At 50.8% G+C, this 17,044-nt stretch overlaps 1 protein-coding gene across 1 annotated transcript; it reads left to right on the top strand.

Annotated features, from left to right (window-relative positions):
- Positions 1-12,338: 12,338 nt before the first annotated feature.
- On the top strand, positions 12,339-16,458 carry RRAD (RRAD, Ras related glycolysis inhibitor and calcium channel regulator). Its single transcript, XM_059481387.1, has 5 exons — positions 12,339-12,399; positions 12,795-13,132; positions 13,253-13,326; positions 13,844-14,048; positions 15,616-16,458. Exons 2-5 carry the CDS (start codon positions 12,799-12,801, stop codon positions 15,891-15,893), a joined length of 891 nt encoding a protein of 296 aa, XP_059337370.1. The 5' UTR covers positions 12,339-12,399; positions 12,795-12,798; the 3' UTR covers positions 15,894-16,458.
- Positions 16,459-17,044: the final 586 nt, after the last annotated feature.

Below are 17,044 nucleotides of genomic sequence, written 5' to 3'. Positions count from 1 at the left end.
GCCCCGATGAGCCGCGGGCGGCTCCGCCCCGGGAACAGCGCTGGGCAAGGAGCCCGCAGGGAGCTCGGGATGGCAGAGCCGGAACAGCGCGGGGGCTGCGGGATGGATCGGGGTGGGATCGGGATGGATCGGGATAGATCGGGATAGATCGGGGTGGCAGAGCCGGAACAGCGCGGGGGCTGCGGGATGGGATCGGGATGGATCGGGATGGGATGGGGACGGGATCGGGGTGGGATGGGGACGGGATGGGGATGGGATGGGGATGGGATGGGATGGGGATGGGATGGGGATGGGATGGGGATGGGATGGGGATGGGATGGGGATGGATCGGGATGGATCGGGGTGGGATGGGGATGGGATCGGGATGGGATGGGATGAGGATGGGGATGGGATCGGGACGGGATCGGGATGGCAGAGCCGGAACAGCGCGGGGGCTGCGGGATGGGATCGGGGTGGGATCGGGCTGGGATCGGGGTGGGATGGGGATGGGATCGGGATGGGATCGGGATGGATCGGGATAGATCGGGGTGGCAGAGCCGGAACAGCGCAGGGGCTCCGGGATGGATCGGGATGGGATCGGGCTGGGATCGGGATTGGATCGGGATGGGATCGGGATGGATCGGGATGGATCGGGGTGGGATGGGGATGGGATCGGGATGGGATGGGATGAGGATGGGGATGGGATCGGGCTGGGATCGGGATTGGATCGGGATGGGATCGGGGTGGGATCGGGATTGGATCGGGATGGGATCGGGATGGATGGGGATGGGATCGGGATGGCATCGGGATGGCAGAGCCCGCACAGCGCGGGTACTCCGGGCTGGGATCGGGGCGGATCGGGCCGGGCTCCCCGCAGCTCTCGGGGCTCTCCGGGCCGGGATTTGTTCGGGCTCCCCGCCGCTCTCCGGGCCAGCCCAGCCTGGCAAACCCCGCTGGGCAGCGCCGCGGGCTCGCCGTGTGACCGCACCAAGAGAGAGAGCACAGCCGGACAGCCGAGAGCAGGGGATGGGAAATGGGGACGGGGATGGGGAAATGGGCATGGGAAAATGGGGATGGGGAAATGGGGATGGGGAAATGGGGGTGGGGATGGGGAAATGGGCATGGGAATGGGAATTGGGAAATGGGAATGGGTCCTCAGGCGGGCCAGGGTCCGCGGCAGGTGGAGAACAGGCAATGTGGGGAAACGGGAAGGGGGTGGGGAAATGGGGACGGGGATGGTCCCCGGGCGGGCCGGGTTCCCGGCAGGTGGAGCCGCAGGTTCGGCAGCGCCGAGCGGGTCCGGCCCTCGCAGCTCCTGCAGGGCACGGCCAGGCCGGGCACAGACCCTGCCCTGGCACAGACACTGCCCTGGCACAGACACTGCCCGGGCACAGACACTGCCCTGGCACAGACACTGCCCGGGCACAGACCCTGCCCTGGCACAGGTACTGCCCGGGCACAGACACTGCCCTGGCACAGGCACTGCCCTGGCACAGACACTGCCCTGGCACAGGCACTGCCATGGCACAGACACTGCCCGGGCACAGACCCTGCCCTGGCACAGACACTGCCCTGGCACAGGCACTGCCCTGGCACAGGCACTGCCATGGCACAGACCCTGCCCTGGCACAGGCACTGCCCATGGCACAGACACTGCCATGGCACAGACACTGCCCTGGCACAGGCACTGCCCATGGCACAGACACTGCCCTGGCACAGACACTGCCCGGGCACAGACACTGCCATGGCACAGACACTGCCCTGGCACAGACACTGCCCTGGCACAGACACTGCCCGGGCACAGACACTGCCCTGGCACAGGCACTGCCCTGGCACAGGCACTGCCCGGGCACAGACACTGCCCTGGCACAGACACTGCCCATGGCACAGACACTGCCTTGGCACAGGCACTGCCATGGCACAGGCACTGCCCGGGCACAGACACTGCCCGGGCACAGACACTGCCATGGCACAGACAATGCCCTGGCACAGACACTGCCTATGGCACAGACACTGCCCGGGCACAGACCCTGCCCTGGCACAGACACTGCCATGGCACAGACACTGCCCGGGCACAGACACTGCCCTGGCACAGACACTGCCCATGGCACAGACACTGCCCTGGCACAGACACTGCCATGGCACAGGCACTGCCCGGGCACAGACCCTGCCCTGGCACAGGCACTGCCCTGGCACAGACACTGCCCATGGCACAGACACTGCCCTGGCACAGGCACTGCCCGGGCACAGACACTGCCATGGCACAGACACTGCCCATGGCACAGACACTGCCCTGGCACAGACACTGCCCTGGCACAGACACTGCCATGGCACAGACAATGCCCTGGCACAGACACTGCCCATGGCACAGACACTGCCCTGGCACAGGCACTGCCCATGGCACAGACACTGCCCTGGCACAGGCACTGCCCTGGCACAGACACTGCCATGGCACAGACACTGCCCATGGCACAGACACTGCCCTGGCACAGGCACTGCCCGGGCACAGACACTGCCATGGCACAGACACTGCCCATGGCACAGACACTGCCCTGGCACAGACACTGCCCTGGCACAGACACTGCCATGGCACAGACAATGCCCTGGCACAGACACTGCCCATGGCACAGACACTGCCCTGGCACAGGCACTGCCCATGGCACAGACACTGCCCTGGCACAGACACTGCCCTGGCACAGACACTGCCCGGGCACAGACACTGCCATGGCACAGACACTGCCCGGGCACAGACACTGCCCGGGCACAGACACTGCCATGGCACAGGCACTGCCCGGGCACAGACACTGCCCTGGCACAGACACTGCCTTGGCACAGGCACTGCCATGGCACAGACACTGCCATGGCACAGACACTGCCCGGGCACAGACACTGCCCTGGCACAGACACTGCCCGGGCACAGACACTGCCATGGCACAGACACTGCCCGGGCACAGACACTGCCCGGGCACAGGCACTGCCCTGGCACAGACACTGCCCGGGCACAGACACTGCCCTGGCACAGACACTGCCCGGGCACAGACACTGCCCGGGCACAGGCACTGCCCGGGCACAGGCACTGCCATGGCACAGGCACTGCCCGGGCACAGACACTGCCATGGCACAGACACTGCCTTGGCACCTCTGCCCACCCCTAGGCCGGGCTCATCGCCCTCATCCCGGATCCAAGGCAGGATCCTGCTGCACTATATCAGCTTTTCTGCTTGGACTTGATCAAATCCCTTCAAAAAATCAGTGTACATCACCCACAGCAGCTCTGCCCCTACATCCCTACATACACTGATGGACTGTTCTTTTAACAGGATGTCTTTTCCATTCATAAAACCTTTTCTTTCTTTCTTTCTTTCTTTCTTTTCTTTCTTTCTTTCTTTCTTTCTTTCTTTCTTTCTTTCTTTCTTTCTTTCTTTCTTTCTTTCTTTCTTTCTTTCTTTCTTTCTTTCTTTCTTTCTTTCTTTCTTTCTTTCTTTCTTTCTTTCTTTCTTTCTTTCTTTCTTTCTTTCTTTCTTTCTTTCTTTCTTTCTTTCTTTCTTTCTTTCTTTCTTTCTTTCTTTCTTTCTTTCTTTCTTTCTTTCTTTCTTTCTTTCTTTCTTTCTTTCTTTCTTTCTTTCTTTCTTTCTTTCTTTCTTTCTTTCTTTCTTTCTTTCTTTCTTTCTTTCTTTCTTTCTTGACCCAATTTCAGCTGAACCAAGATGCAATTTATTTCGGCTGACTTGGTAATTATTGAAGCATTCCATTTTAATCTGGGTGATGGTTAATTAAATCTGCCATAAAATCGTTTGTGGCTTTAGTCTTTGTAGAAAAACCTCACCAATATGTAATAGATATGGAAGAATAAATAGGAGCAGCATAGAATGCATTGTTATTTTCTGTCACAGGGAAGCCTATACATCAACATGGCCTGATGGTGCCACGATGACAGACTCATTTCTCCAATGAACCATTTTCTTCTTATATGGCAAAAAAGCACTGCATCTGTATGACATCACCTAGAAAAATCCTCCTTCCTGAAAAATACTATATTCTTTTTTGTTGCCTAGCTACGTGCTGCTGTTACCTTAGAAGGCTGTAGATTCATCTGAGTGATCCTGGTGGAGCTGGTGTGCTTGAACACAGGAGTGAGTGATGCAAATTTATAACCCTTGTAAAGATATGAAGGAAAGGGCTGAGTGTGAAAGAAAGGCTTTGCAGCAGAGCAATTTTCTGTGCATGTCATATTTTTTTTTATGACAGGAATTGTTGAATAAAGAGCATTTCATGCCACGGCTGGGGGTGCACGAGCAGGCAGAGCCTGACTGACACGCACTCGGTGTTTTTAACGTGAGAGTCTGATGCCAAGGCAACATTTGCCTGATTCATGGTAATTACTGCTGTGAGTAAGGGTAGAGGAGGGAGAAGAATGTTGGGGCCTGATCCTGATCTCATCTCCAAAACTGTGACAGGGAAAAATGCCATGAAAAGCAAGCAGTGTGCTGAATTCCATTGGAACCACAGAATGGGACGATCACTGAGTCTTTCCCTGAATATGAGAAGCTTGGATGACTTGGGAAATGAGGTGGGCCTAAAGCCCAAAGGTTTACACTGTCATGTGCCTGTCAAAAAAACCCTGACTGGAAACCCGAGGCTGGGAGCTGAGCAATCCCTCCCTGCACTTTCCCAGGGCATTGGCAGACTCCAGTGTGCTGCCATTCCCTAATTGTGGGGATTTGCCTCTGGGAAGATGGACAGGGAAATAAATAGAAATAAATATTTCCTACCTGCTTCACTGGAGCTGGTTTGGGTGCAGGATGTCATTGATGCCCATCAGGATTTTGCAGTTTTGTCTCTAGGACTGACAGATTTCTAGCACTGGATTTGGATTCAGATTTATCTAGTTAGGGCTGGCTTTCAAATTAAGATCTGCAGTTGCTTTCACACTGTAACATTTTTCAAGTCTACTCCCTATATATTTATATACATATACAAATATATAAAAATATATATAAATATATATATATACTGCCCTTTATGTAAGAAACACACTTCATACCATTCTCTTACCCCAGTCTAGCTCATGCTTGCTCTCATTGTATTTAATCAAGAGCCTAAACACTGACCATTTTACATTTTTTTGAGACAGTGGTGGATAATGAAGCATATTGTGATTATAATAATTACATGATTTCTCGAGAATATAATCAGAAATAAATTTGACAATTTAAAAAAAAAAAAAAAAGAGAGAGAGAATTCTTTTCATTCTAGTACAACTCTACAATTAGAACTGTGGAGGTTTTTACCAAAATGTCTTGTGCAGCAGCAGAGGCAAAGCAGGAAATGTGACATCCAAAAGAAGCAGAGATTCCTTTTACTGCTATGATGCAAATGTGGAATTTGCCAAACTCAGCACATTCCAACTGGACGAATTCCAGGAGTTTTTCCTGGAAGAAATGATAATATCTCTCACATCCAAATTCCCACACACTTTGCACGGGTGATTCCACCCACCACAGGAAAAGACACCACAAATTCTGCTCTGGCTTATAAAGAAGCACAAAGCTTTTCCAATCCAAATGCCTAAGTCTCCCCTGTGACTGTGAGGTTTTGTCCCTGTTTCAAGGTTTATTTTGGGGTTTCCCCTCAAGGGGGACAAGACCAAGCTTTGTCGCCCAAAGCAGGGGCAGCTCTGTTTGCTTCTGTCCCCCCAGGTCCCCAGCAGGAGCTCACACCACCTGCAGGGGTTCTCAGCCTTTGCAATGCGCATTTGGACACAGGACTGGAGGCATTTGTGTAAAAAAAGATACATTGAACATTTCCTTGTCCCCTTTTGTTATCTGGTACACAGAAGAGGGCAGCACAGCTGAAGTTTCACTCTGGATCGCCACAAACACTCTCAGCTGTGCTCCTGCCCTGTGTCCTTTCTCAGCATCCTCGTGGCTCTGAGTGCTGGAAATCTCTTGGGTGCTCCCTCTGAACACCACCAAGGGTTTGCAGCCCAGGGAGACTTTTCCTCCTCCACCTGTCACTTTCATGGGAATTCCTGCATTATGACAACTCTGTCCAGATTTTCAGAGCGGCTAACAGGCAACTTTTGAAGAGTCTGTCCTGCAGGTGTATGGAGAAATGAGTTATTGGGTTAGCAAGGGTGACTTTAGGCTGATTTTATATTGGGTTAGCAAGGGTGACTTTAGGCTGATTTTACCCAATTTCCTACCAATTAAATGCTTAGCTCCTCAATAAAATAGAAGTAGGTCTGTAAAAATGTTACTCGGTGCTCAGCTGAGGAATTCTTGGGATTAACAAAGAAAGCAGAAATTCTCATTATCTACAATGAGAGTCCATGGGAACATGTAGTTTGAATAATCCACGTTTCTAATCTGTATTTTCTGTCCAAAGAGATGTCTTAGTTAAGATAGGGAAGGACAGGTAGGGATTCATGTTTAGACATGGAGTGAGGAACCCCAGGTTCCTAAGCCACAAGAGAAAACTACTGCAGAAAGGTGTAAAACCACTGTAGGTGTGAAGGAGGCATGAAGGAAATCTTATTTTCTGCTTCACCATACACTAAATTAGAGTGCTACAGGGTATTGAAAATCCACGTGTTAAAAAACAATTAGGAAAAAATGCAGAAAACTCCTCCATCAAGAGCCTCTGGTGGTTGTGTGTGTGGAGCTTTAATTGTGTTTACCATGTCCTTATTGTCCATTCTTCTTTAGATATCTGCCACAGACAGCTGCTGGAAAGTGGCTGTAAGCTGAGTCTGACCCAGGATGGCTCCTGTAATTTGTTATTGTAAATAGACCCATTCCTCTTGCCAGGAGCTATTGCTGGCACACAGTAAATCTTCCCTTCTCAGTTTGCTCCCTTAGCACTAGGCAATTCCTGTAAGACAGACAGACAGACAGACAGACAGACATTTACTTTTCCCCCTCCCTAAACCAACTGTCTGTAAATTCAGAAACCTTTTCATGGTCTTTGAATTCCAGATATTTCTCGTGAAGGGGCTCTGACATCCCCCCCCCCCCCCAAGGAGAATACATGTTGCAGGAATTGTAAGAGGATATTTACAGTCACAGGGGATGATGCATGCCACACACATTGGCTATGACAGGGTCAGCATGAATAAGAGGAATTGGGGGTGATTAAAGAAAGCAGTTATGGAAATGTCTTAGGTCATGCTCTGCTTTTACTCTGCATTGAAATGCAATAGGGGCAGGAGCTGAGCTCACCCAGTGGGTGCTGTGAGCCCGGGGGATCCCAGCTCTGCCTCCCCCAGCTGGAGCTGAGAGGGAAACCCGGGGCTGAAAAACTGAAATAAAGTGGGGCTTTGCGTTAAACTGACACAGAACGCTTTCCCAAGCATACCCCAAGGTGTATCAGGGTTTACTGACAGCCTGTGGGAAGGGAGAGGAGGAACTCCGTGGGCACAGTGAAACTGGAGCTGCCCCTTGCGCGAGCGCTTTTTCCGCAGCCGTGATTCACCTGGGCACCAGCTCACCAGGGCTGGAAGCTCTGTGGCTTACTCAGAGCCGTGAGAAATTCCGAGCACCTGAAAGATGAACCACATTTCCAGTTACTCTTGACCCAAGTTATTTTTTGCACCCCTTTGCAAGATTTTAAGAAGGACAGGTCATTGCCTTACATCATGAGCCATGGACTTAAAGCGTGCCTGTTTTGTCATTCTCTACCTGAAAATGCAAAAAACTTCTCCATTCTTTTGCAGTGATCTTTGGAATTTCTGGTCTGGGCCTGAGAGGAAACACAGCAGCCACCAAAGGCTTATTATTTGTGTAGCTATAACAATGGATTTAGTTGGGTTTCTGCCTGCATTTCCCCCTTGGCACTCTGTGTGGTCTTTCTAAGCTGTATCGATTTCTCTTGACTCCAAAGCTCATATTTCTCACATTATTGTTTCAGCCCCAATTCATGGCTACCACTACTCAATCCAAAATATTACCTGCCATTAAATCCAAGGGTAATTCTGAGGGAAAGCTTGGCCCTGGCTGAAGGGCTGTGCTGCCTTCCCTCAGCACATCCCAAGGCAGGGACAGCGTGGATGGGACATTTGTCACCTCCCCACGGAGCAGCTTGTGCAGGGCTGAGAGCTCCACCTCTGCTGGTGATGGCACAGTTCAGAGCCTCTGCTTTTACCCCATACATTAACTGCCAGACAATGGATGGAATATAAATAGGCCTCATGTGAAAAGGTCTAATACAAACCCAGCCAGTTAGCCCAGGGCTGTTCAGCTCACACTAATCTCTGATTTTAAGGGTGGTGGTGAGGAAAACTTGATACCCTGTTTGCACTATATCCTGCTTTTTGTAGGATAAGGAAAAAAAGGTGGTTTTTCATTTCCCTGTATCCCTATCTCTCTTGCTTAGGCTAAAACCCCAATATATTTCATGCTGCTGCCTCTGTCTCTCCTCCCAGTGGCCTGAGTTTGTCAGTTCTGTAATAAAAATAATAATAAATGTGCTATTTCTTTTTCAGTCCAGGTATTTGGGAGGCAGCCAGGCTCACACTTCTGCAGGAGTAATGCTTCATGTAAATTGGCAAGAACAGACCCTTGTGGGTATCTCTACCATTTGTATAGAAATAACTTCACCCACACGATGGCTGATTAATTAGACTTGAGCAGGGCAGATGAGTTGAAAGGTAAGGAGGAGAGAAACCCCCAACTTCAGTGTAGAGCCACACTGAGAGCAATGCTGAGCCCCAAACCTCACTGCTGCTGATCCAGCCTTTGGACTGCTCAAAATATTCCTGTTGCTCCCAATCAGTTGTGAAAGACTTTTGATGTAAGGCAGCAGCAACCCCAAAAGTAATAATATTAATTTGATGTAAAAATAGAAATGCTGTTTATAATATGGCATTTGACCTTGAACAAACACTGATGAGGAAGAATCACACAAAGTTCATGCAACCCCCAAATTTTTCTCTTTTAACCTGAAAATTCAAAGGGGACAGCGTTATGTGTTAGGTTTTTACATGCTTGGTTTAGTTAAGTTTAATTTAGTTTAACTTAGTTTATCACTGCACCCCCTGCAAAGTCTGTGCTTGTCATTTAGACCATGAAATTCCCCCTGCACCTAATACAAAATAAAGGAACTTTGGCTTTGTTACCCCAGGAAGACATGCCTGGAAAAACAGGATCAAACTGCATGTTTTACATTTTCCAGATGATGAAACGTACTTTTGCACTAGAAATGAACACTGGCACTTCTCAAAAGCTTGAGGAGTAGTGAGAGGGAAAAGAAACAGATAAATAATACAACAGGAAAGAGATAACAGAAAAAAAGAAACTGGGTGTACTACAACAGTGAGATGCAAAACAAGGCACCTTAAGTGGAAAGTCTACGAAATGAGGAAAATTAAAATAATGCAGATGAAATGAAACTGAAAAAAAAAAGTAATCCATTTTTTAGAGAAAAGTACAAAATAGAAGAATAGGAAATAAAGGTAGAAAAAGCAAGGCATGAAAATCTCTTTTAAATAGAAATAAATTCCAGTTCATGTATCTGTTAGAATCATGGTCAGGCAGAAGTGGAAATGGAGGGCAGGTGAGAAGGAGATGATCCAAAAGTCCTTCAAAGAAACTGGAAAATCACCATTTGAAGCCTGTGGGCTCATATGCACCCCACTGAAATTAGGGGGGGTGCCACAGTAAGGTGTACATTGAAATACAATAATTATAATAATTACCAGCAAATAGGGAAAATACAGTAATAATTACCAGTAACTACATGCTATGTGAAGAGATATGTTCTGTTTCTCAAGTGATTAGCCTGAATTATCAGGTAATTCCTTCCAGCTTCACAGAATAGATGGACCCACAGAGATCAGAGGAGGTGCCCCAGCTGGTGCCCCTGTGATGCCCCAGAGGGAGCAGGAGCAGCCTTGGCACCGTGCTGCTCATCCCTCCAGGAACAAGCACAGCCCCAGCCCATCTCACTTTCCAGTAAAGGACACTGCAAGAACCCAGTGCCAGGTCCTGGGCAGGATCCTGTGACCATGGGGCTGTTCTATAACCTTTAATTCATTACTTGTACCTGGGTGCTGGCAAAATACCCCAGTGTTTGCCATGGAATCCTGAATTTTCTGTAGGATTTCTACTGGGTCTAACTTTATTTTCAGTCCCTTTTCCTGCTGAAACACAGTCCTCTCAAGGTTTTATTCATCACTTTGGCATATGCCTTTCCTGACAGTTTTCCTGCAAATGGTCTATCTCACATTTACATCATCAAAATACTCATAATTCTCATCAGCAGAAAGCTTGATTACTTTTACAGGATTACAGGAGATTACCTTTTCAGCCTATAAAGCAAAATACAGCTTCTTTGAGTTGTGCCAATGAAATCCCCATTTTTTGTGTGTTTCCAGGCCAATAGTGCTCTGTGTGGCACAGAAGTGGCACTGTCTCTTTGGTTCTGTTGCTTCTCAGATTTCTCTTCACACAGAAAACAATTAAAAACACCCCCACCTCATATGCCAACTTCTAAAGTGCTGACACACAGCAAAGGTATCCAACAAAGTCTGGTGCAAAAGACATGAAAAGTCCCTGAGAATAGTTTCAGGTGATAATGTTAGACAGAAAACCCCCAAATTTTAAGGAAGCCATCTGAAGACCAGCCATATCTAGAAGTGCATTTACATAATTAATTGTCTGATTAATGATCAAGGTGGCTTGGCAGATTCCAGTTTGTCCCACTGAAGTATCCACAGTGTAGTTCCAGTGCTACCCATAATTTATTTAACATATGGTTCCAAATGCCAGCCAGGGGTTTCTAACCCAGCTCAGTCAGCTGAGGCACGCACGTTTTGCCACCACACTCTGTCTGTTTGAGCTGACAAGGCTGTTTTGGTTGCCGTTTTGTGAGACAGGCAGGGACAACTTGCTGCAAGCCCTTGATGATCTTTAACTACCCCGTTAACACTCCCGACTGCAGTTCATCAGCGTGAAGCGGCCAAAACCACCCCAAAAGTGTGGACTGGAGAATTATAACTGGCTCCTGAAAATAACGGGATATTCACCCACTTAGCCCAAACCCACAGAGTTTTCTTTCCCTTACTTTATTCCCTACATCCCTGACTTGGTTTCCATCACCTCCCTGCCTCTTGCCTTCTTTAACCTTGTTTCTGCCGCTGGTTTGGAGCCCTGAAGCTGACACGGGTTTGATGGCAGCCGTGGCCGTCCGCAGGCACCGGGATTTTCCCGCTCTGCTGTAATCTTTCGGGAGCAGAGGCCGGGGCTATTTTGGCCGCACAATGTCTGACACGTCTCGGTTGCTAGGTAAACATCAGGCTGTATACACGGCGCCGGGTGAGCCGCGCAGGGACGGGCACAGTTATCTGCTGAGTCCTTTCTTCGCCCGGTCACATGCGCATGACTGTGCCGCTCATGAGATAAGACTTTCTCTGTCCCGCTTTGCTGCTCAGGTGAAAGCGAGAGGAGAATTTGACCTTTATGGCCTCTCGGACCGCTCACCCCGCACGTGTGTGCGTGTGAGCCCCGCACGGGCAGCGCTCCGAGCGCCGGGGAGAGCCGGCGCAGGGATGCCAAGGGTGCAATGGGTATTTCCATTAACACTGCCGGAGCATCCCCCGCTCCCAGCCGTGACACAGCCGAGGGAGGCTCCCCGTGCGCTCCGTGCGCTCTCACACCCGCTGGGAGGGGAAACGAGGGACACACACAGCAAATGCTGCGGGCATTGCGCCGGGGCAGCGGAAACAAAGGACACACACAGCAAATGCTGCGGGCATTGTGCCGGGGCAGAGGAAACAAGGGACACACACAGCAAATGCTGAGGGCATGGCACAGGGGGTACCTGAAACAAGGGACACACACAGCAAATGCTGCGGGCATTGCACCGGGGCAGCGGAAACAAGGGACACACAGAGCAAATGCTGCGGGCACGCCCCCGGGGCAGCGGGAGGGGAGCACCGGCCGGCAGGGTAGGGCAGGGCAGGGCCGAGCCCGGCAGCCCCAGGCTTTGCCCAGCCGCGCTCCGGGCCCGGCTCTCGCCTCCCCCCCGCTCGCTGCCGGCCGAGCCGCGCCGACGGGCGGGACCCCCGCGCTGACAGCGCGGCGGACCCGATCGTGCCTCCCCCCACCCCCGGGGGGCTCCCGCCTCCTCGCGGGCTCCCCGCGCCGCCGCCGCCCCCGCACAGCGCGGCGGAGCCCGCGGGGGCGGCGGCGCTGCCGAGGATGCGCTGGCGGAGCGCCCGGCGAGCGTCACGGCGGGGAGGGCCCCGCGCCTCCGCCGGCACATAAAGAGCGGAGCGGGGAGCGGTGGCGGCAGCAGAGCTCGGGGAGCTCCCGCGGCAGCCACCGGGGAATCCCTCTCCGATCCCTCACCGCACTCTCACCGTACTCTCACCGCACTCTCACCGTACTCTCACCGCGCCCTCGCTCCGCGCAGCGCCCCGAGGTAAGCGCGGCTGCGGGGCCGGGGCTGTCCGGAGCTGGGGTTGTGCGCGACAAGGGCTGTCCGGAGCTGAGGCTGTGCGGAGCCGGGGCTGTCCAGGACACGGGCTGTGCGGGACAGGGTCCGGAGCTGTCCGGAGCTCTGTGGGGTTCTGGGCTGTGCGGGACAGGGGCTGTGCGGAGCTGGGGTTGTGCGCGACAAGGGTTGTCCGGATCTGGGGCTGTGCGGAGCCGGGGCTCTGCGGGGTTCTGGGCTCTGCGGAGCCGTGGCTGTGCAGAGCTGGGGCTGTGTGGGACAGGGTCCGGAGCTGTGCGGATCTGGGGCTGTGCGGGGTTCTGGGCTGTGCGGCACCGGGCTGTGCGGGGCAGCGGGCGCTGACAGCCGTGCCCTGCCCGCAGCCCCATGACCCTGAACCGCGGCGACAAGCGGCGCGGCAGCACGCCGTTCGCGGCGCAGCAGCACCTGCACCGCCGCAGCATGCCCGTGGACGAGCGCGACCTGCGGCCGCTGCCGCCCGAGGAGCTGTCGGGCTTGGCGCGCTGCACCTCGTACAGCCCCGGCGGGCAGCACCGCCAGAGCTGGGCCTCCGACTCCTCCGACTCCGTCATCTCCTCGGGCAGCGACTCCGACGGCAGCCTCTACAAGGTGATCCTGCTGGGCGAGCACGGCGTGGGCAAGACCAGCCTGGCGCGCATCTTCGGCGGCGTGGAGGACTGCGCGGACGCCGAGGAGGCCGGTGAGGGCACGGCGGGCTCGGGGCTGCCGGGGAACCCCGGCTCGGAGCCTCCCCTAAGGACACCGGCAGGCACGGAGGAGGAGAACTTCTGCTGAACTCTTTTTATTTGATTTTCCATAGGAAATACATACGACAGGTCAATTATAGTTGATGGAGAAGAAGCGTCTCTCGTGGTGTTCGATATATGGGAGCAGGTACTTACAGCTCTTTCCTCGTGCTTTTGCTTCATGGCTTGGTCTGTAGTTCTCTTAAGGAAAAAAAAAAATAGAAATGGAACAACTATGCCTATTTGTTCAATCAGATAAGTGACATTAAAAAATTAGAATTCATACTGCCTTTTGTTCTCTCTGCAATTAATTTCTTGTAGCTAGGCAGGCAGTTTAAAACCCTGAACAGAGCCGAGTGAGACTCTCTTAATGCTTTGAATAATCGGTATCTTGCATGAGCAGCCCAGGGAATTACTGTAAAATTAGAGATTGTCAATCTGATAAATGCAGACCCGATATTTTTTCTGGAAGCAAGAGAAATTTATTTTGTTTTGTATTGTAAATAACAAAATGTTTGAAATTTTGGGGATATTGGCTTTCTTTTACTGACTTTTAATAATAAGGCTAAGAAAAGAATCTTTAAGGTGCTTACAGTAATAAATGATCACTCAGTGTTGAGTAGATTTTTCAGCAGAATAAATCCATTTCTTGTCTGTTGTTTCAGGATGACAGCCAATGGCTCCAGAACCACTGCATGAAAATGGGAGATGCCTATATTATTGTCTACTCAGTGACAGACAAAGTTAGTTTTGAGAAGGCTTCTGAGCTAAGAATCCAGCTGAGAAGAGCAAGGCAGACAGAAGATATTCCTATAATCCTTGTGGGAAATAAAAGTGACCTGGTCAGGTCCCGGGAGGTCTCAGTTGATGGTAAGAGACACTGAATTTTCCAAGTGCTGTCTAAAGCAGTAGCAAAGGCTGTGCAGGATCGTGGCCAGTAGGAATGCCTGGGTTTGATGTAGGAAAAGGTGTGATTTGAGCATCACTGGGGAAGTGGAGCCAGCTGGCTGTGCTGCAGGGCTTGGTACCACAGAAAACACTGGGGATGGGTGTGGGGGGAGATGTGTGGCTGTGCAGAGCTGCAGTGGGAGAGGAAAATGCATCAGAGCTGCAGCTTCAGCACAGGACTACTGAAGGCAGGCTTTAACTGTATGGTGTGTGTGCAGCAGCATTGCCAGGCTCGGGCTGTGACAGCCTGTGAGCTGTGACAGCCTGAGCTGTGACAGCCTGTGAGCTGTGCTCTTCGGGGGACACAGTGCCATGTCACAGAGCCAGGCAGCCTCAGGACAGGAATCCCTTGCAGCCTGTGCAGCCCTTTCTGCTGCAGGGGACTCCAGCACATCTGAGCTGGGCTGCTGGGACCAGGCTCACACAAGCCAAAAATCTTTTTGTGTTCTTCAGCTGTGGTCAGTGAGAATAGAATCCTCTCAGGCAGCTCCAGCTGGCATTTGGGTACCTGGGGCACAGGAACCAATGCCAACACCACAGCCTTGATTCTGCTTATTTAAACATTTTCTGAGGCTTTTCCTTTGGCTGGGTTTAGTTTTGTTTTGGGGTGAGTTTTCTTGTTTTCCACTGGAAAGAATACTCTGAAATATTGGTGCCTTGATGATGAGCCATCTCTCCCTATCTGGTTTGCCCAGCTCCCAGTGTTTAAATTCCTGCCCAGGGAATTGACTGGAGTTCATCAGGAGATTACTTTTTCAGGCTGGGGCAGGGCATGGTTGACCTGTCCTAGTTCTGACATCTGTACTTCCCTCAGTTTACAACTCTGCCATTATTTACCACAGCTGACTGTGGAAATTTGTGCTGAAGCAATGCTCCAGGGTTAAGTGCTTATGTCCAGAACACTGAATATCTTTTATTTCAAATTCAGCCCTGGTCAGATTCAGTGGGGCACAACTTTGTGACCTCCACTGATGTGTTCAATGACTTGACCTTGTGGCCTGTATCATCTCCACTTCTGTTGGTGTGGAGAACTCACTTGTTGCAGCAAGGCAGAGGTGCAGAATTGCTCAAGAGCTTCCAGAATAAGCCCCATTTCTTTCTGTACTGTAGGGGGTCTTTGCCCAAAGTCAGTTTAATACAAAAGCAGGAGACTCACACTGCTCCACATCAAACCACAAGCACACTTCCCAGGGCCTCTCCTAAATCAGCTTTAGCTCTTACACAGGCACAGTCTGCCTGGAGGACTATTGCTGCCATGTTTTCAGATCCATTGATCAGATGAGATTTTTGACCACAGCACAACAAAACCAAGGACAGTGAGGTGGCAAAACCATGAAGAGCAAATTTGGGTTTTCTTATTTTGCAGTAAAGCTCTTTCATGGCATTGAAGGCACTTTGCTTACTTAGACCCAATTCCTGTTCTGTCCTGCTGACAGTGTGTATGAAAACCTCTCCACTGACCTCCCTGTCTGTCTGTCTGTCTGTGCAGAGGGCCGGGCCTGTGCCGTGGTGTTTGACTGCAAGTTCATCGAGACGTCGGCTGCTCTGCACCACAACGTGAAGGACCTGTTTGAGGGCATCGTGCGGCAGATCCGGCTGCGCAAGGACAGCAAGGAGGACAACGCACGCAGGATGGCCAACGCCAAGAGGAGGGAGAGCATCAGCAAGAAGGCCAAGCGCTTCCTCGGCAGGATTGTGGCCAAGAACAACAAGAAGATGGCTTTCAAAGCAAAATCCAAGTCTTGCCACGACTTGTCCGTGCTATAGGAGCCCTCAGGGAGGGATGGACGAGCCCCTGGTCCCCTGAGGATCCCCTGGGCACAGCGGCCGTGGCTGCTCCAGAGACTCTCGTTAATGCCTTAAGGTGCTCAAGCAAGGCTGGAAGTTACACCACAGTGCTTCATTGATAAATGGGTTAAGTTTCAGTGTGTGCAAGTAAATGAACTAACTTGAAATACGAGGCTTGACATGCCCACTGTGTACATATGTTCTATATCTTCTTGTCTTGTGGATACCAGAGATGCAAAGATAAGAAAGGATAATATCACCATAGACTTGTCTCGTTTGCAGAGCAAAACTTCAACTTGTACGCAGGCTCGTACACTCTTTTTAGTACAAAGCAAGCAATGATAAATCTTTTTAAACTTAAATGTGGGGAGGGTGGAGTAGAACCACAGTAGAATGGGAGAAAACAAATTATATATATATTTAAATACAGAACAGATATCATTTTATTAAGTTAATTTGCACTTCCATTAACTGTTATTCAATTAATTGGTTACTTGTTTACATGCAGATTTTATAATAAAATATTATTTCCTGTTATAATAAACCGTGTTTTTCTCATAGTGTGGCTAAAGAATGAGAGAACAGCATTTTTATATTGACCTTTTTCCACTGTACCAAATGTTATACACAGACTGAAGATTTACATGTGATAGAGTTCTGGAACAAGATTAATTGGGAAAATCCTCTGTCCTTTTCTTTATTAAAGGGTTTATTTAAGAAGTAAACCCTGCTTTTGTGAACACTCTGCTTCAACAGCTCTTCTTGGGAAGGGAGCCCTGACCCTTCATATTATTGTTCATCCTCAACCTGGTTCTCATCAGCTCTAGCAGGAGCAGGGCTTTATATGCTGCCTTTAGTGAGATTGATGTGCTGTGTTTATATTGATAAATTGAGCCATGGAATGTTTGAAGTCCTCTCCTGCCTTGAAGGTCTTGTGTTACAGCCAATAAGCAAATACAGGAGGTTTTTTTTTCCTTTTTGGCAGCAGTATAATTGTCCAATCTACTCCCACTCCTGTAGATGTGGTTCCAAGTAGCTTCAAGAAGTCCAAAGCAGGCTGGCAAGGGTGTTTGAAGGAGCTGTGGGATTCAGTTGTGTACAATGGCCTTCAGTGCTGCTTTTGTGGCAAT

This window comes from Ammospiza nelsoni, chromosome 13 (genome assembly GCF_027579445.1).
Source record: "Ammospiza nelsoni isolate bAmmNel1 chromosome 13, bAmmNel1.pri, whole genome shotgun sequence".
Classification (NCBI taxonomy): Eukaryota; Metazoa; Chordata; class Aves; order Passeriformes; family Passerellidae; genus Ammospiza; species Ammospiza nelsoni.
The sequence above is the reverse complement of the archived record's forward strand: the minus strand, read 5'-3'. Positions and strand labels throughout refer to the sequence as shown.